The sequence below is a fragment of the Oncorhynchus mykiss genome, chromosome 10 (genome assembly GCF_013265735.2).
Source record: "Oncorhynchus mykiss isolate Arlee chromosome 10, USDA_OmykA_1.1, whole genome shotgun sequence".
NCBI lineage: Eukaryota > Metazoa > Chordata > Actinopteri > Salmoniformes > Salmonidae > Oncorhynchus > Oncorhynchus mykiss.
The window spans coordinates 69,651,793-69,672,090 of record NC_048574.1 but is presented as its reverse complement, the minus strand read 5'-3'; the positions used below and the strand labels follow the sequence as shown (position 1 = coordinate 69,672,090).

Genomic DNA, 20,298 nt, shown 5'->3' with positions numbered 1-20,298 from the left:
ACACACACACCTACCCAGCTCCACTGGTGCTCCCCTCCTCTCATAATAATTTACTAGCCAGGGGCCCCGGACCCACACCAGCCACTACACCCCACCATGAATAACACAGTACGAAGATGTAGTGTCTGAAGACGTGCCCTGTGCCACAGGGTGTCTAGCCAATCAACAGCCCAGGGAGAATGGGGTTGAAATGGCCCAGGCCCATATTGATTTAATTGCCTTGGTTTATTTGTGGCATCCTAATTATTGACTGGAGCTGAGTTTAATGGGCCTGGCTTTATGAACACGGGGAAATGACTGCATATATGGTCTTCTTCCTCCCAAATAGCACCATATGCTCTATTTAGTGCACTACTTTTGGCCACTGCCCTATTGAAAATAGAGAATAGGGTGTGATTTGGGACACGCATATGGCCTTCAATCTGCAGTTTGTTTGGCCCATAATGAACTGCTCCCCGTCCCTCCCTAGATCCTCTTTCACACTCATTTCAAAGCTACATTCTGGGATTTGAAAAACAACACAACAGAAGCCCTGTTGAATTGAAATGACCATTGAACAGAGTCCCAGATCACAGACTGTAGCTTTAACCTTCTACTCAACCCTCCTGACAGGCCCCCCCCCCCCAAAAAAAAACATTTGAAAAGTCGTCGGCGCACTGCCCTTTACGACCGCCGATTGGGAGGACGCTCAAGTTTTACTAGAGGGTGGCGGAAGCTGGTGTGATATTGAGCGGTAATATTTACCCTTCAGTACCCTCGGGGGAGGAGTTTGGTTGCTATAGGCACTGCACTGTGTCAACCCAGGGTCCATTAAGAGAAGATTAACTTAATATCTTTACTGTAGTGTACTCTACATATCTGGGCCTGTATTTCAATCAAGAGCCCTTAGACAACACTACTTTAACTGAGACTCAGCGATATGACGTTGCCACGAGCAGCACTGCAGATGAGCGTGATGCAAGACTTTGCTCTCACACAGTGTATCTGAGCATTTTATTTTTTATTTAACCTTTATTTAACTAGGCAAGTCCGTTAAAAACAAATTCTTATTTACAATGACAGCCTAGGAACAGTGGGTATACCGCCTTGTTCAGGGGCAGAACGACTGATTTTTAACCTTGTCGGCTCGGGGATTCGATTTAGCAACCTTTCGGTTACTGGCCCAACGCTCTAACCACTAGGCTACCTACCGCATGTGCATGGGGGCGCCACACATTGCTACAAGGTGATCGCTACGGGACCAAAACAGCTGAGAAGTTTAGACTCGCGTTTCAACGCTCCTAGTTGTTGCGGAATTCGACCCGATATTCCTGTTTACTTGTGCATGGCTGAGTCTACCTGTAAACATGGCTGAGTCTACCTGTAAACATGGCTGAGTCTACCTGTAAACATGGCTGAGTCTACCTGTAAACATGGCTGAGTCTACCTGTAAACATGGCTGAGTCTACCTGTAAACATGGCTGAGTCTACCTGTAAACATGGCTGAGTCTACCTGTAAACATGGCTGAGTCTACCTGTAAACATGGCTGAGTCTACCTGTAAACATGGCTGAGTCTACCTGTAAACATGGCTGTTTGTGGAGGCTGTCATGTGACCCAGACTAGTGTCATGTCCAGGGTGTGTACTTGTACATCAAGCTGCCTCATGCTACAAACACAGGAGATAGACTAGCGTCCTGTACAGGGTGTGTACTTGTACATCAAGCTGCCTCACACTACAGAAACAGGAGAAAGACTAGCGTCCTGTCCAGGGTGTGTACTTGTACATCAAGCTGCCTCACACTACAGAAACAGGAGAAAGACTAGCATCCTGTCCAGGGTGTGTACTTGTACATCAAGCTGCCTCATGCTACAAACACAGGAGATAGACTAGCGTCCTGTCCAGGGTGTGTACTTGTACATCAAGCTGCCTCATGCTACAGACACAGCAGATAGACTAGCGTCCTGTCCAGGGTGTGTACTTGTACATCAAGCTGCCTCATGCTACAGACACAGCAGATAGACTAGCATCCTGTCCAGGGTGTGTACTTGTACATCAAGCTGCCTCACACTACAGACACAGGAGATAGACTAGCATCCTGTCCAGGGTGTGTACTTGTACATCAAGCTGCCTCATGCTACAGACACAGGAGATAGACTAGCATCCTGTCCAGGGTGTGTACTTGTACATCAAGCTGCCTCATGCTACAGAAACAGGAGAAAGACTAGCATCCTGTACAGGGTGTGTACTTGTACATCAAGCTGCCTCACACTACAGAAACAGGAGAAAGACTAGCATCCTGTCCAGGGTGTGTACTTGTACATCAAGCTGCCTCACACTACAGAAACAGGAGAAAGACTAGCGTCCTGTCCAGGGTGTGTACTTGTACATCAAGCTGCCTCACACTACAGAAACAGGAGAAAGACTAGCGTCCTGTCCAGGGTGTGTACTTGTACATCAAGCTGCCTCACACTACAGAAACAGGAGAAAGACTAGCATCCTGTCCAGGGTGTGTACTTGTACATCAAGCTGCCTCATGCTACAGACACAGCAGATAGACTAGCGTCCTGTCCAGAGTGTGTACTTCTACATCAAGCTGCCTCACACTACAGAAACAGGCTCCTGCTCCTGTGAACAGTTCCAGCTCACACAAGCCAAGGCATGTGCAAGGCTACTTACTTACATACTCAACCAAAACCATTGTAACTTTTGAGTCAAGCACCACCATGCCCAAACAACAATATTACCAACTTCTCAAACGTGTTTGTTTGTTGTCAACGCTGGCATAGGGATGGCGGATATCATCTGCAATTATTCTGCAGTTGGTAATTATTATGCAGTAATGACAAGGAACAGATCTCCAGCTACTGTTGTTCCTTCAGAAAGAAGGGACTCTAATTAAGCCTTGTTTAATGATTGGGCTAATTAAATCAGCAGTGACTGTGCTGTGTGAGGGGGGGGGGGGGGATTCTCAGACTTTGTACTGTAAATGTGCCATGGCAGAGATTGTGGGGACAAGGGGCCCTAGGGGAGGTGGGCGACTGGGTTTGTGTGACGAGTAGAGACCAAAGTAGACTATAACCTTCCTCTCTGTGTTTACTGTGATCACAAGCTACATAGTTTATTCAGACAAAGACGCTGTACACTAATAGAGTTTGGTTTAAGTTGGCCAGTCAAGATTATTCTGGAACTGCATTCATTAATTATTTTCCTCAATTTTCCTCTACACTGGCTGACTTTGTTGAAGTAGGCACACAGAAGTGAATTGATGCTGGTAGTGGACATTCTAAAGTGAGTTAGCATATAGCTTGGCTGTTGGACAGGGTTTGGGCCTCATTGAGTAATGTTAGCCTGTTATGATGGCTCATTGGATAACGTTAGTCTGTTAAGATGGCTCATTGGATAATGTTAGTCTGTTAAGATGGCTCATTGGATAATGTTAGCCTGTTATAAGGGCTCATTGGATAATGTTAGCATGTTATAATGGCTCATTGGATAGTGTTAGCCTGTTATAATGGCTCATTGGATAATGTTAGCCTGTTAAGATGGCTCATTGGATAATGTTAGCCTGTTATAAGGGCTCATTGGATAATGTTAGCCTGTTATAATGGCTCATTGGATAATGTTAGCCTGTTATAATGGCTCATTGGATAATGTTAGCCTGTTATAATGGCTCATTGGGTAATGTTAGCCTGTTATAATGGCTCATTGGATAATGTTAGCCTGTTATAATGGCCCATTGGATAATGTTAGCCTGTTATAATGGCTCATTGGATAATGTTAGCCTCAGAGGAGGCTGCTGAGGGGAGGACGGCTCATAATAATGGTTGGAACGGAGCGAATGGAATGGCATCAAACCCATGGAAACCATGTGTTTGATGTTGTTGATACCTTTCCACCTATTCTGCTCCAGCCGTTACCACGTGCCCATCCTCCCCAATTAAATTGCCACCAACCTCCTGCGGTTAGCTTGTTATTATGGCTCATTGATTAACGTTAGCCTGTTATAATGTCTCATTGAGTAATGTTAGCCTGTTATGAGGGCTCATTGATTAACGTTAACCTGTTATTATGTCTCATTGAGTAATGTTAGCCTGTTATGAGGGCTCATTGAGTAATGTTAGCCTGTTATGAGGGCTCATTGAGTAATGTTAGCCTGTTATGAGGGCTCATTGATTAATGTTAACCTGTTATTATGTCTCATTGAATAATGTTAGCCTGTTATTATGTCTCATTGAGTAATGTTAGCCTGTTATGTCTCATTGAGTAATGTTAGCCTGTTATTATGTCTCATTGAGTAATGTTAGCCTGTTATTATGTCTCATTGAGTAATGTTAGCCTGTTATAATGTCTCATTAAATAAAGTTAGCCTGTTATTATGTCTCATTGAGTAATGTTAGCCTGTTATGAGGGCTCATTGAGTAATGTTAGCCTGTTATGAGGGCTCATTGAGTAATGTTAGCCTGTTATGAGGGCTCATTGAGTAATGTTAGCCTGTTATTATGTCTCATTGAGTAATGTTAGCCTGTTATGAGGGCTCATTGAGTAATGTTAGCCTGTTATGAGGGCTCATTGAGTAATGTTAGCCTGTTATGAGGGCTCATTGAGTAATGTTAGCCTGTTATAATGTCTCATTGAGTAATGTTAGCATGTTATGAGGGCTCATTGAGTAATGTTAGCCTGTTATAATGTCTCATTGAGTAATGTTAGCCTGTTATGACGGCTCATTGCTGAAGAAAGTCAAACTACTGTGAAACAGCACCATAACAGTCAAGTCATCATGATTTGTGATAGAATTACACACTTCAGTATACTGAACAGTATGTTTCTGATTTGTGATAGGATTACACACTTCAGTATACTGAACAGTATGGTATGTTTCTGATTTGTGATAGGATTACACACTTCAGTATACTGAACAGTATGGTATGTTTCTGATTTGTGATAGAATTACACACTTCAGTATACTGAACAGTATGTTTCTGATTTGTGATAGGATTACACACTTCAGTATACTGAACAGTATGGTATGTTTCTGATTTGTGATAGGATTACACACTTCAGTATACTGAACAGTACGGTATGTTTCTGATTTGTGATAGAATTACACACTTCAGTATACTGAACAGTATGGTATGTTTCTGATTTGTGATAGGATTACACACTTCAGTATACTGAACAGTATGGTATGTTTCTGATTTGTGATAGGATTACACACTTCAGTATACTGAACAGTATGGTATGTTTCTGATTTATTTGTGATAGGATTACACACTTCAGTATACTGAACAGTATGGTATGTTTCTGATTTGTGATAGGATTACACACTTCAGTATACTGAACAGTACGGTATGTTTCTGATTTGTGATAGGATTACACACTTCAGTATACTGAACAGTATGGTATGTTTCTGATTTGTGATAGAATTACACACTTCAGTATACTGAACAGTATGTTTCTGATTTGTGATAGGATTACACACTTCAGTATACTGAACAGTACGGTATGTTTCTGATTTGTGATAGAATTACACACTTCAGTATACTGAACAGTATGGTATGTTTCTGATTTGTGATAGGATTACACACTTCAGTATACTGAACAGTATGGTATGTTTCTGATTTGTGATAGGATTACACACTTCAGTATACTGAACAGTATGGTATGTTTCTGATTTATTTGTGATAGGATTACACACTTCAGTATACTGAACAGTATGGTATGTTTCTGATTTGTGATAGGATTACACACTTCAGTATACTGAACAGTACGGTATGTTTCTGATTTGTGATAGGATTACACACTTCAGTATACTGAACAGTATGGTATGTTTCTGATTTGTGATAGAATTACACACTTCAGTATACTGAACAGTATGTTTCTGATTTGTGATAGGATTACACACTTCAGTATACTGAACAGTATGGTATGTTTCTGATTTGTGATAGAATTACACACTTCAGTATACTGAACAGTATGTTTCTGATTTGTGATAGAATTACACACTTCAGTATACTGAACAGTATGGTATGTTTCTGATTTGTGATAGAATTACACACTTCAGTATACTGAACAGTATGTTTCTGATTTGTGATAGAATTACACACTTCAGTATACTGAACAGTATGGTATGTTTCTGATTTGTGATAGAATTACACACTTCAGTATACTGAACAGTACGGTATGTTTCTGATTTGTGATAGAATTACACACTTCAGTATACTGAACAGTATGGTATGTTTCTGATTTGTGATAGGATTACACACTTCAGTATACTGAACAGTATGGTATGTTTCTGATTTGTGATAGGATTACACACTTCAGTATACTGAACAGTATGGTATGTTTCTGATTTATTTGTGATAGGATTACACACTTCAGTATACTGAACAGTATGGTATGTTTCTGATTTGTGATAGGATTACACACTTCAGTATACTGAACAGTACGGTATGTTTCTGATTTGTGATAGGATTACACACTTCAGTATACTGAACAGTATGGTATGTTTCTGATTTGTGATAGAATTACACACTTCAGTATACTGAACAGTATGTTTCTGATTTGTGATAGGATTACACACTTCAGTATACTGAACAGTATGGTATGTTTCTGATTTGTGATAGAATTACACACTTCAGTATACTGAACAGTATGTTTCTGATTTGTGATAGAATTACACACTTCAGTATACTGAACAGTATGGTATGTTTCTGATTTGTGATAGAATTACACACTTCAGTATACTGAACAGTATGTTTCTGATTTGTGATAGAATTACACACTTCAGTATACTGAACAGTATGGTATGTTTCTGATTTGTGATAGAATTACACACTTCAGTATACTGAACAGTACAGTATGTTTCTGATTTGTGATAGAATTACACACTTCAGTATACTGAACAGTACGGTATGTTTCTGATTTGTGATAGAATTACACACTTCAGTATACTGAACAGTACGGTATGTTTCTGATTTGTGATAGAATTACACACTTCAGTATACTGAACAGTATGGTATGTTTCTGATTTGTGATAGGATTACACACTTCAGTATACTGAACAGTATGGTATGTTTCTGATTTGTGATAGGATTACACACTTCAGTATACTGAACAGTATGGTATGTTTCTGATTTGTGATAGGATTACACACTTCAGTATACTGAACAGTATGTTTCTGATTTGTGATAGGATTACACACTTCAGTATACTGTACAGTATGGTATGTTTCTGATTTGTGATAGAATTACACACTTCAGTATACTGAACAGTATGTTTCTGATTTGTGATAGAATTACACACTTCAGTATACTGAACAGTATGGTATGTTTCTGATTTGTGATAGAATTACACACTTCAGTATACTGAACAGTATGGTATGTTTCTGATTTGTGATAGAATTACACACTTCAGTATACTGAACAGTATGTTTCTGATTTGTGATAGGATTACACACTTCAGTATACTGTACAGTATAGTATGTTTCTGATTTGTGATAGAATTACACACTTCAGTATACTGAACAGTACGGTATGTTTCTGATTTGTGATAGGATTACACACTTCAGTATACTGAACAGTATGTTTCTGATTTGTGATAGAATTACACACTTCAGTACACTGAACAGTATGTTTCTGATTTGTGATAGGATTACACACTTCAGTACACTGAACAGTATGTTTCTGATTTGTGATAGAATTACACACTTCAGTATACTGAACAGTATGTTTCTGATTTGTGATAGAATTACACACTTCAGTACACTGAACAGTATGTTTCTGATTTGTGATAGGATTACACACTTCAGTATACTGTACAGTATGTTTCTGATTTGTGATAGAATTACACACTTCAGTATACTGAACAGTATGTTTCTGATTTGTGATAGAATTACACACTTCAGTATACTGAACAGTATGGTATGTTTCTGATTTGTGATAGAATTACACACTTCAGTATACTGAACAGTACGGTATGTTTCTGATTTGTGATAGAATTACACACTTCAGTATACTGAACAGTACAGTATGTTTCTGATTTGTGATAGGATTACACACTTCAGTATACTGTACAGTATGGTATGTTTCTGATTTGTGATAGAATTACACACTTCAGTATACTGAACAGTATGTTTCTGATTTGTGATAGAATTACACACTTCAGTATACTGAACAGTATGGTATGTTTCTGATTTGTGATAGAATTACACACTTCAGTACACTGAACAGTATGTTTCTGATTTGTGATAGAATTACACACTTCAGTATACTGAACAGTATGTTTCTGATTTGTGATAGAATTACACACTTCAGTACACTGAACAGTATGTTTCTGATTTGTGATAGGATTACACACTTCAGTATACTGTACAGTATGTTTCTGATTTGTGATAGAATTACACACTTCAGTATACTGAACAGTATGTTTCTGATTTGTGATAGAATTACACACTTCAGTATACTGAACAGTATGGTATGTTTCTGATTTGTGATAGAATTACACACTTCAGTATACTGAACAGTACGGTATGTTTCTGATTTGTGATAGAATTACACACTTCAGTATACTGAACAGTACAGTATGTTTCTGATTTGTGATAGGATTACACACTTCAGTATACTGTACAGTATGGTATGTTTCTGATTTGTGATAGAATTACACACTTCAGTATACTGAACAGTATGTTTCTGATTTGTGATAGAATTACACACTTCAGTATACTGAACAGTATGGTATGTTTCTGATTTGTGATAGAATTACACACTTCAGTACACTGAACAGTATGTTTCTGATTTGTGATAGAATTACACACTTCAGTATACTGAACAGTATGTTTCTGATTTGTGATAGAATTACACACTTCAGTACACTGAACAGTATGTTTCTGATTTGTGATAGGATTACACACTTCAGTATACTGAACAGTACGGTATGTTTCTGATTTGTGATAGGATTACACACTTCAGTATACTGAACAGTATGTTTCTGATTTGTGATAGAATTACACACTTCAGTATACTGAACAGTATGGTATGTTTCTGATTTGTGATAGAATTACACACTTCAGTATACTGAACAGTACGGTATGTTTCTGATTTGTGATAGAATTACACACTTCAGTATACTGAACAGTACAGTATGTTTCTGATTTGTGATAGGATTACACACTTCAGTATACTGTACAGTATGGTATGTTTCTGATTTGTGATAGAATTACACACTTCAGTATACTGAACAGTATGTTTCTGATTTGTGATAGAATTACACACTTCAGTATACTGAACAGTATGGTATGTTTCTGATTTGTGATAGAATTACACACTTCAGTATACTGAACAGTATGGTATGTTTCTGATTTGTGATAGGATTACACACTTCAGTATACTGAACAGTATGGTATGTTTCTGATTTGTGATAGGATTACACACTTCAGTATACTGAACAGTATGTTTCTGATTTGTGATAGAATTACACACTTCAGTACACTGAACAGTATGTTTCTGATTTGTGATAGGATTACACACTTCAGTACACTGAACAGTATGTTTCTGATTTGTGATAGAATTACACACTTCAGTATACTGAACAGTATGTTTCTGATTTGTGATAGAATTACACACTTCAGTACACTGAACAGTATGTTTCTGATTTGTGATAGGATTACACACTTCAGTATACTGTACAGTATGTTTCTGATTTGTGATAGAATTACACACTTCAGTATACTGAACAGTATGTTTCTGATTTGTGATAGAATTACACACTTCAGTATACTGAACAGTATGGTATGTTTCTGATTTGTGATAGAATTACACACTTCAGTATACTGAACAGTACGGTATGTTTCTGATTTGTGATAGAATTACACACTTCAGTATACTGAACAGTACGGTATGTTTCTGATTTGTGATAGAATTACACACTTCAGTATACTGAACAGTATGGTATGTTTCTGATTTGTGATAGGATTACACACTTCAGTATACTGAACAGTATGGTATGTTTCTGATTTGTGATAGGATTACACACTTCAGTATACTGAACAGTATGGTATGTTTCTGATTTGTGATAGGATTACACACTTCAGTATACTGAACAGTATGTTTCTGATTTGTGATAGGATTACACACTTCAGTATACTGTACAGTATGGTATGTTTCTGATTTGTGATAGAATTACACACTTCAGTATACTGAACAGTATGTTTCTGATTTGTGATAGAATTACACACTTCAGTATACTGAACAGTATGGTATGTTTCTGATTTGTGATAGAATTACACACTTCAGTATACTGAACAGTATGGTATGTTTCTGATTTGTGATAGAATTACACACTTCAGTATACTGAACAGTATGTTTCTGATTTGTGATAGGATTACACACTTCAGTATACTGTACAGTATAGTATGTTTCTGATTTGTGATAGAATTACACACTTCAGTATACTGAACAGTACGGTATGTTTCTGATTTGTGATAGGATTACACACTTCAGTATACTGAACAGTATGGTATGTTTCTGATTTGTGATAGGATTACACACTTCAGTATACTGAACAGTATGTTTCTGATTTGTGATAGAATTACACACTTCAGTACACTGAACAGTATGTTTCTGATTTGTGATAGGATTACACACTTCAGTACACTGAACAGTATGTTTCTGATTTGTGATAGAATTACACACTTCAGTATACTGAACAGTATGTTTCTGATTTGTGATAGAATTACACACTTCAGTACACTGAACAGTATGTTTCTGATTTGTGATAGAATTACACACTTCAGTATACTGAACAGTATGGTATGTTTCTGATTTGTGATAGAATTACACACTTCAGTATACTGAACAGTATGTTTCTGATTTGTGATAGAATTACACACTTCAGTACACTGAACAGTATGTTTCTGATTTGTGATAGAATTACACACTTCAGTATACTGAACAGTATGTTTCTGATTTGTGATAGAATTACACACTTCAGTACACTGAACAGTATGTTTCTGATTTGTGATAGGATTACACACTTCAGTATACTGAACAGTACGGTATGTTTCTGATTTGTGATAGGATTACACACTTCAGTATACTGAACAGTATAGTATGTTTCTGATTTGTGATAGGATTACACACTTCAGTATACTGAACAGTATGGTATGTTTCTGATTTGTGATAGGATTACACACTTCAGTATACTGAACAGTATGGTATGTTTCTGATTTGTGATAGGATTACACACTTCAGTATACTGAACAGTACGGTATGTTTCTGATTTGTGATAGGATTACACACTTCAGTATACTGAACAGTATGGTATGTTTCTGATTTGTGATAGGATTACACACTTCAGTATACTGAACAGTATGGTATGTTTCTGATTTGTGATAGGATTACACACTTCAGTATACTGAACAGTATGGTATGTTTCTGATTTGTGATAGAATCACACACTTCAGTATACTGAACAGTACGGTATGTTTCTGATTTGTGATAGGATTACACACTTCAGTATACTGAACAGTACGGTATGTTTCTGCCAACAGGTACAAAAGGGTTTCAGCAGCGTTGCAGCATCCTTTTGTGTGGATATAACCTTAATGTATTTATACCTGAATTGTGTCTGTGATGATCACCTCATTTCCACTCCTAATGAGTGAAAAACAAAGGCCTGCCGTAGCGTTGCTGAAGCGTTTAATCTGGGTTGTATTTAGGTCAGCTCTAATAACACAGGTTGCACAGACCTGATGATGTTTCCCAACTAAATATCAACTCCAAAATAAGGCAAAGATTTTTAATTACAGTATCTATGGCCCCAAGTGTCCAATTCCCTTTCATATCAGTCTCCCGGGGCCCTAAAGGGGAGAATAGAAAGGAACACGGCAACGAGAGAGAGAACGAGAGAGAGAACCGTAATTACCAAGGAGAAAGAAGGAGAAGAAGAATAGACTTTGGGGATTTTTTTCCTTTTACTCACCTGAGTTTTTTCCCCGTCTTTTTTAATCTGCATGTGACATGTTCATTATCGGGATAATCAAATGCAGACTTTTTTTAGTAGGTCTTGGGTGCTTTTGTTTTGTTCCTTGTTGTTTATTCCCCGTTTGATAACTTTAATTTCAAACAAAAGTGAGCAGATCAAAGATCATAAAGTGTTTCCCTGTGATCATGTAAAGTATCTCCTTCCCTTCCCCGCGGTGGCCTAGATTGGAGGTGTCTTATCGCCGCTTTATAAATGACGGTAAACATATTGTACCAGGAACATATTGTACCATTTCAGTGGTGTATGCAAGGGCACTGGAGAACAAGCATTGAATCTAAAGCATTTTTAAATCAATCAATCAGTCAATCACATTTCTAAGAGGTACAGATGCAGGATCTTAATTTGATCACCCTGTTGCAAGAGAACTTTGCTGCAATGCAACAAATAAAAAATGTGTTGTTCCCGCTCCTTTGTCTCTGTCGTCCCCCTCCCTCTTTCCATTTCTATCTAGACTTCCACACTAACACCATGCATGTCTACCTCTCCTCACACAAATTGGGCCCTCGAAACCTGCTAACCTGTTCCGAGGGAGAACAGAAAGCGTGTGAATGATCGATCGGTTAAGGGAGGTGTTGTTTCACGTAATGGCGTCTAACGCACAACGGGAGCCCCGGTGTTGTACCGCAAACGGCTCCCCGCCTCCAGTGGCGCCCCAGGCACTGGAGTAACAGTGTCATTTAATTGGTCTGGTAAAACCACCTTTACGTCGCGCCCCCGGCCACCTTGTATTGTCTCTTGTCAGTATCTCAACACACTCAACGCGGGTAGCTTAGCACGTCAGCGCTAACACACCGGACCGTGTTAATGAAAACATATCCAGACAATCGCTCTGGTCTGCGGGGCCTATTGAATAGTGATGGGGGCTAGGGGGAAGGTGTTACATGCTTTGGTTTTTCCATTTATATTTGGGGATGGACGTTAGCATGTTGGGCGCACCGATTGGTGTCACATTGTTCCCTGTTTTCGTTTTGCTCCACTTTTTGGTTTGCTTCCTGACTTTAAGTTTGATTTGGGTTTTATTTTGTTTGCCTCTTCTGGTGGGTGTCTTTTAGGGCCCAGTCGTTGTTGCTAGTTAACAATTTGGTACGTTCCCCAGCAAGAAACCAAAAATTGCCACTCAAACAGAAGGTGGAACTAACAAAGAGTCACTGACAAGGAACAAAACAGGTGCCCGGAGGGGTTCTGAAAGACATTCATGGGGGTGTCCACTGAAAAGGTGCGATCTGCCCTAAGGGCCCGGGGCCCCTGTAAAGCAGCGGTTACATAGTAATGACAGGTCCTAGCGGTCCCTCTGGTGCCATTAGAGCAGGCAGAGACATGGGTACAGTGTGTGTGTCGCTCCAGGGCCTGTGTGTTCACCTGCCCCAGGTAGCAAGCTCTGTGTTTGATCTCACTGACTGTCACAAATGTAACCCATACGGCTACTAAAAGAAAACGCTCCGTGCAGAAGAACAGAGGCCCTTTTGCCAGAATACACACAGCATGCAAACCAGATAGGTCACCTCTGTGAACAAGGAAGGTTGTGTTTATGTAGACTCTGAGTTACACACACTTAAACCAGAATAGACTGAGGTACACTTCTCAATCAGTATGTTTACCTTTATTTAGCCATATCAATCATAATTATCATTATGTGGTCCTCTGTAACTCAGTTGGTAGAGCATGGTCCTTGCAATGCCAGAATTCCAGGACCACCCATACATCAAATGTAAACACGCATGACTGTAAGTCTCTTTGGATAAAAAGCATCTGCTAAATAACATATATTATTATTATCATCATTATGACCCTGTCGGTCTCCTCTCCCATAGCCCTGTGCTGTGGCATCTCTTTATACTGTATTTGACTGTGTAGTTGTTTGTTTGCTTAGTTAGTGGCTGTACGTGTACTGTAGTTAGCTGATTAGAGCAGTGGTGAGGAGCTGAGCTGTGATTGGGTGTGTAGTGTTGTCTCTGCAGAGAGGAACAGAGCGGTGTCTCAGCAGTGGTAGAAGAGACTCAGCGGAACAGAGAGGTGTCTCAGCAGTGGTAGAGGAGACTCAGAGGAACAGAGAGGTGTCTCAGCAGTGGTAGAGGAGACTCAGAGGAACAGAGAGGTGTCTCAGCAGTGGTAGAGGAGACTCCGAGGAACAGAGAGGTGTCTCAGCAGTGGTAGAGGAGACTCAGAGGAACAGAGAGGTGTCTCAGCAGTGGTAGAAGAGACTCAGAGGAACAGAGAGGTGTCTCAGCAGTGGTAGAGGAGACTCAGAGAAACAGAGAGGTGTCTCAGCAGTGGTAGAGGAGACTCAGAGAAACAGAGAGGTGTCTCAGCAGTGGTAGAGGAGACTCAGAGGAACAGAGAGGTGTCTCAGCAGTGGTAGAGGAGACTCAGAGGAACAGAGAGGTGTCTCAGCAGTGGTAGAGGAGACTCAGAGGAACAGAGAGGTGTCTCAGCAGTGGTAGAGGAGACTCCGAGGAACAGAGAGGTGTCTCAGCAGTGGTAGAGGAGACTCAGAGGAACAGAGAGGTGTCTCAGCAGTGGTAGAGGAGACTCAGAGGAACAGAGAGGTGTCTCAGCAGTGGTAGAGGAGACTCAGAGAAACAGAGAGGTGTCTCAGCAGTGGTAGAGGAGACTCAGAGGAACAGAGAGGTGTCTCAGCAGTGGTAGAGGAGACTCAGAGGAACAGAGAGGTGTCTCAGCAGTGGTAGAGGAGACTCAGAGGAACAGAGAGGTGTCTCAGCAGTGGTAGAGGAGACTCAGAGGAACAGAGAGGTGTCTCAGCAGTGGTAGAGGAGACTCCGAGGAACAGAGAGGTGTCTCAGCAGTGGTAGAAGAGACTCAGAGGAACAGAGAGGTGTCTCAGCAGTGGTAGAGGAGACTCAGAGGAACAGAGAGGTGTCTCAGCAGTGGTAGAAGAGACTCAGAGGAACAGAGAGGTGTCTCAGCAGTGGTAGAGGAGACTCAGAGGAACAGAGAGGTGTCTCAGCAGTGGTAGAAGAGACTCAGAGGAACAGAGAGGTGTCTCAGCAGTGGTAGAGGAGACTCAGAGGAACAGAGAGGTGTCTCAGCAGTGGTAGAGGAGACTCAGAGGAACAGAGAGGTGTCTCAGCAGTGGTAGAAGAGACTCAGAGGAACAGAGAGGTGTCTCAGCAGTGGTAGAAGAGACTCAGAGGGACAGAGAGGTGTCTCAGCAGTGGTAGAGGAGACTCAGAGAAACAGAGAGGTGTCTCAGCAGTGGTAGAGGAGACTCAGAGAAACAGAGAGGTGTCTCAGCAGTGGTAGAGGAGACTCAGAGGAACAGAGAGGTGTCTCAGCAGTGGTAGAGGAGACTCAGAGGAACAGAGAGGTGTCTCAGCAGTGGTAGAGGAGACTCAGAGGAACAGAGAGGTGTCTCAGCAGTGGTAGAGGAGACTCAGAGGAACAGAGAGGTGTCTCAGCAGTGGTAGAGGAGACTCCGAGGAACAGAGAGGTGTCTCAGCAGTGGTTGAGGAGACTCCGAGGAACAGAGAGGTGTCTCAGCAGTGGTAGAGGAGACTCAGAGGAACAGAGAGGTGTCTCAGCAGTGGTAGAGGAGACTCAGAGGAACAGAGAGGTGTCTCAGCAGTGGTAGAGGAGACTCCGAGGAACAGAGAGGTGTCTCAGCAGTGGTAGAGGAGACTCCGAGGAACAGAGAGGTGTCTCAGCAGTGCGTGTGTGCGTGACAGAGACAGACAGACAGACAGACAGAGAAATAAAGAAAGAGCTAAATAAACATCCTGAATGTTTAACTTTGTACAATTCCTCCAGTAAGCCACTTCAATTCACTTTCGAGATCTGAGCATGAAGAGAACCTTTAAGCTCCAGTACTTAGTGCTGATCTGGTTTACATATGTTATGGAGATATGTTCTATGATTAAAGCATAATACAACGTTTTATGAGTTTCAGAGCTAAGCCAGCTTCAGTCCAGTACTACTGAAACCTGGCCACAGCGAGACTTTAAAACCCCACTACAGGAATGAGTAGGTTTCCCAGCGTTTCAGAGCGGATGCACAGAGTTCATGTGAATATGTATGTGTGGTATATCTGCCTTTGATCGCCAGGGCCTGATTTCCATAAAGTCCTTGTGTCAGTTTTGAGAGGCAAGAGGAAAAACAAAATTAGCCGAGGCGCAGAGGTTAAGACTGCCCCCTCTCTCTCTCCCTCGCCTGCAGCAAGGAAACCACACACACATACACAGTGAGAGAAACCCAAACTATTCCTCTCAACTTTAACACTGAGTGCAACTCTCATTAGTCTAGAGTGTCCTCCTCTCCTTTCTTATACAACACTGATCGTTCACTCAGAGAGCATGCTGACTAGCAGAACACCAGTATGTACATTACAGAACCATAAGTATATGGACACCTGCTCATCCAACATCTCATTTCAAAATCATGGGCATTAATATGGAGTTCCCCCCCCTCCCCCCTTTTGCTGCTATAACAGCCTCCACTCTTCTTGGAAGGCTTTCCACTAGATGTTGGAACATTGCTGCGGGGACTTGCTTCCATTCAGCCACAAGCGCATTAGTGAGGATATGTGCTGATTTTGGGTGATTAGGCCAATGGGGTTGAGGTCAGGGCTCTGTGCAGGCCAGTCAAGTTCTTCCACACCGATCTCGACAAACCATTTCTGTATGGAACTTGCTTTGTGCACGGGGGCATTGTCATACTGAAACAGGAAAGGGCCTCCCCCAAAACTGTTGCCATTGTCATTGTATGCTGTAGCGTAAGATTTCCCTTCACTGGAACTAAGGGGCCCGAACCATGAAAAACAGCCCCAGACCATTATTCCTTTTATTATTTCCTTGTTGCAAAGGTGGCATCATATGATGTTGCCACGTTGAAAGTCACAGAGCTCTTCAGTACAGACCATTTTACTGCCAGTGTTTGTCTATGGAGATTGCATGGCGGTGTGCTCGATTTTATACACCGTCAGCAACAGGTGTGGCTGGAATAGCCAAATCCACTAATTTGAAGGGGTGTCCACATACTTTTGTATGTATATTGTACCTCAGGACATAAAAATAACAGAGTGCTCAGCTGTTCCTTTTTCATTATTGCGAAGTAATCTGTTTTTAAGAAATGCTTTGTGGAACACACTAAACATGGACCAACCCCTCTCTCTACTGCCCCTCTCAGGCCCAACCTCTCTCTCTACTGCCCCTCTCAGGCCCAACCTCTCTCTCTACTGCCCCTCTCAGGCCCAATCTCTCTCTCTACTGCCCCTCTCATGCCCAACCTCTCTCTCTACTGCCCCTTTCAGGCCCAACCTCTCTCTCTACTGCCCCTCTCAGGCCCAACCTCTCTCTCTACTGCCCCTTTCAGGCCCAACCTCTCTCTCTACTGCCCCTCTCAGGCCCAACCTCTCTCTCTACTGCCCCTCTCAGGCCCAACCTCTCTCTCTACTGCCCCTTTCAGGCCCAACCTCTCTCTCTACTGCCCCTCTCATGCCCAACCTCTCTCTCTACTGCCCCTTTCAGGCCCAACCTCTCTCTCTACTGCCCCTCTCAGGCCCAACCTCTCTCTCTACTGCCCCTTTCAGGCCCAACCTCTCTCTCTACTGCCCCTCTCAGGCCCAATCTCTCTCTCTACTGCCCCTCTCAGGCCCAACCTCTCTCTCTACTGCCCCTCTCAGGCCCAACCTCTCTCTCTACTGCCTCTCTCATGCCCAACCTCTCTCTCTACTGCCCCTTTCAGGCCCAACCTCTCTCTACTGCCCCTCTCAGGCCCAACCTGTCTCTCTACCCTGCCCCTCTCAAGGCCCACCTCTCGCTACTGCCCCTCTCAGGCCCAACCTCTCTCTCTACTGCCCCTTTCAAGCCCAACCTCTCTCTACTGCCCCTCTCTCCTCTCAATACTGTACCACAATAATAACAAACCTGCCCTCTGAAAAGATGCCAAGTGTCAAAAAGCACACTTTAACTGTTCTGTGTTTTTTCTGTCTTCTTTCTCTCCCCTCTCCCCTCCCCCTCCACAGATCCCCTCTGCTGCTCTCCTAATGGAGGTGCTGTGTGTGAAGATGAAGGAGAGGAAAGTGCTGACAGAAGCGCTGGCCGCGCTCACAACACCAGTCAGCGAAATCGCCTGACTCCCACTCCGGGGCTGAGGGCTGCGGCTGGGAAAAACTGTCATCCTCTCACTCTCCTCCTCCTCTTCTCTCTCCATCCCTCCTTCGTGCCCAGGCCTTTCTTTCTCAGCGGGGGCTGAGTTGGCCAAGTCGACCTGAAGTTGCTCTCTGTGTGTGTGCGTGTGCGTGAGCACGCACGTGTATGAAGTTGCCTCCACGCCGCACTTCCAGAACAAATATTTACGAGAAAAGCGCTGTCGACTCACTCCGAGCCACTCGCTCACGCAGCGGTCTAGTGCCGTGCCGGGGCCCAGCCTTTGTAAATGAGCCCCCAACATCTGCGTTAGTGGTTAGCGTGCTCCATCTGCGAGACAGGGCCCTTTAGCGTCAGGCTAATTTACAGTACAGAGACAAACGCTCTCTATCTCTTTCTCTCCCTACTCCAAACGCCATCCTGAGGTGATGATAACATTATGCTTACGTTTTTACTTCAAGTTAGACATGATTTGTTATGTTTTTTTTATTTTGATATTTTCAGTAATTTATTGTGGATCTCAAGGACCCCCCAGGGTGCTCGGAGTGGGACCTGACCCAACAGTGCAGACTCAACGAAAGAAAAAGTATCCTCTTAAAGTAAGAAGCAGACATACTCTCTCTCCTCTTAGGATATACTGGACTCAAACCCGACACATGCATTCCATGTCCCATTTGGACCGGTTGGATTCCATTGTTCCATTCACGTTTCAGTGACCAAATGCTCTTAACGTGAATGATAGCATAAAATATACATTTTGTGTGTTTTGTTTGTTATGTCTAGGTATATTCTGAAATGTGTTTTATTTCAGGATACTACTAGACATTTGTGTGTTCACTTCATACGGTATTTTACAATAGGTAATTAATTATGTTATATTGTTAATTGATTGAAACTGAATTGAAATAAAAGTGCGTTGCCAATTGTTTTATTTTTACACTATGGAGTCAAGATTATGGATCTGTCACATTAAAGTTGCACTATGCAGAAATCTCTCCACCATTTCCTGGTTGCTAAAACTCGAATCGTTTGCCTAATGTCAGTTTATGTAACAAAATAAGATAGTATAGTGTAGAGAATCATTGTACCATCTAAACCGCTGTGAAATATATTTTCTATAACCAACAATATAGTATTTTCAGTTGTTTAAAGCTGTAATGTAGAAAACCCAAAGTAAAATACACAAAAACACAACTTAAGAACGGGAAGCATAGAACAGCACACACAGAATGGATTTACCACTCCTTAGACTTGCTTTCAAGTGGAATGACAGATCTATATCTCACATTTCTATTGCATGAAAAGTTACATATGGCCACTTTAAAACAATGATTATTTTCTTCATGCATCATGTGCTGTAATGTTTTCATGTCCAGAATGTACTGTTGGGCCAGTGGTTAAAGTTGAGACCAAATCATTTCTATATCCAGGCTAGTCTCGTTAGAACTGAGGCTAATGGAAAGACAGTACTCTGTCCTGCCTTGTTGACAGTGATGGACCATGATTCAGTTCCTCTATTGGACGGGCGGAGGCGGGGCTCCCTGTCTCCCAGATGATTGACAGGCGACTGGTAGACCATCGGCATGGTTTCCGACGGTAATGAGCAACCCCCACTGTTGACTTCATTAACGAGGGTCTTCAGTGGGCCACACACACAAGCAGCCCAGTGGTAGAGAGGGAGCAGTCTCACCCTTGACGTACCTCTCCAGCCCTTTTATGTTTCTCTTCTCTCTCTCTCTTTCTCTTCTTTCATTATTCATAGTGAATATCAAACCGTGATCTGGGTCTCCTCTGTCCTTGAGCAGGAGTCCTACACCCGAGACCACCACACTTCTCTCTCTGATCATGTCTTCCTCTCCTTTCTCATCCCTTTGTTTTCAATTATTCCCTCTTTTTTTAAGTACAATTAACAACCTTATGTAAAATCATCCATTCAGGAATTAACAAGAAATAATTCAACTTTTTATCCCACCCCCCTTTCAAATATATGCTAATGATGTGTTTTTTTTCCTTTATCTTTCTATAATAAAGGGTGGATTAGCCCAGGACTGTCTCTCCAGCAACACAGGGACCAATTTAGCTGTGATCCCGGGGAGCACTATGCCCCAGTGGTTAATTACCATTCATTAACATAGTTTGCATCTTTTATTCTCCGTTGAATACCCAGGAGCGAGCT

General features: G+C 41.8%; 1 protein-coding gene across 4 annotated transcripts in view; it reads left to right on the top strand.

Annotated features, from left to right (window-relative positions):
- cntln (centlein, centrosomal protein) overlaps positions 1-19,106 on the top strand; it is a 138,263-nt gene extending 119,157 nt beyond the window's left edge. For 3 of the 4 annotated variants that reach the window (XM_036933763.1, XM_036933764.1, XM_036933762.1), the window contains one exon: positions 17,999-19,105. In XM_036933763.1, coding sequence (XP_036789658.1) covers positions 17,999-18,109 — 111 coding nt within the window. In that variant the 3' untranslated portion in view covers positions 18,110-19,105. Of the gene's footprint in view, positions 1-17,998 lie in introns of all 4 variants that reach the window. The other variant, XM_036933761.1, reaches the window with a different exon arrangement.
- Positions 19,107-20,298: the final 1,192 nt, after the last annotated feature.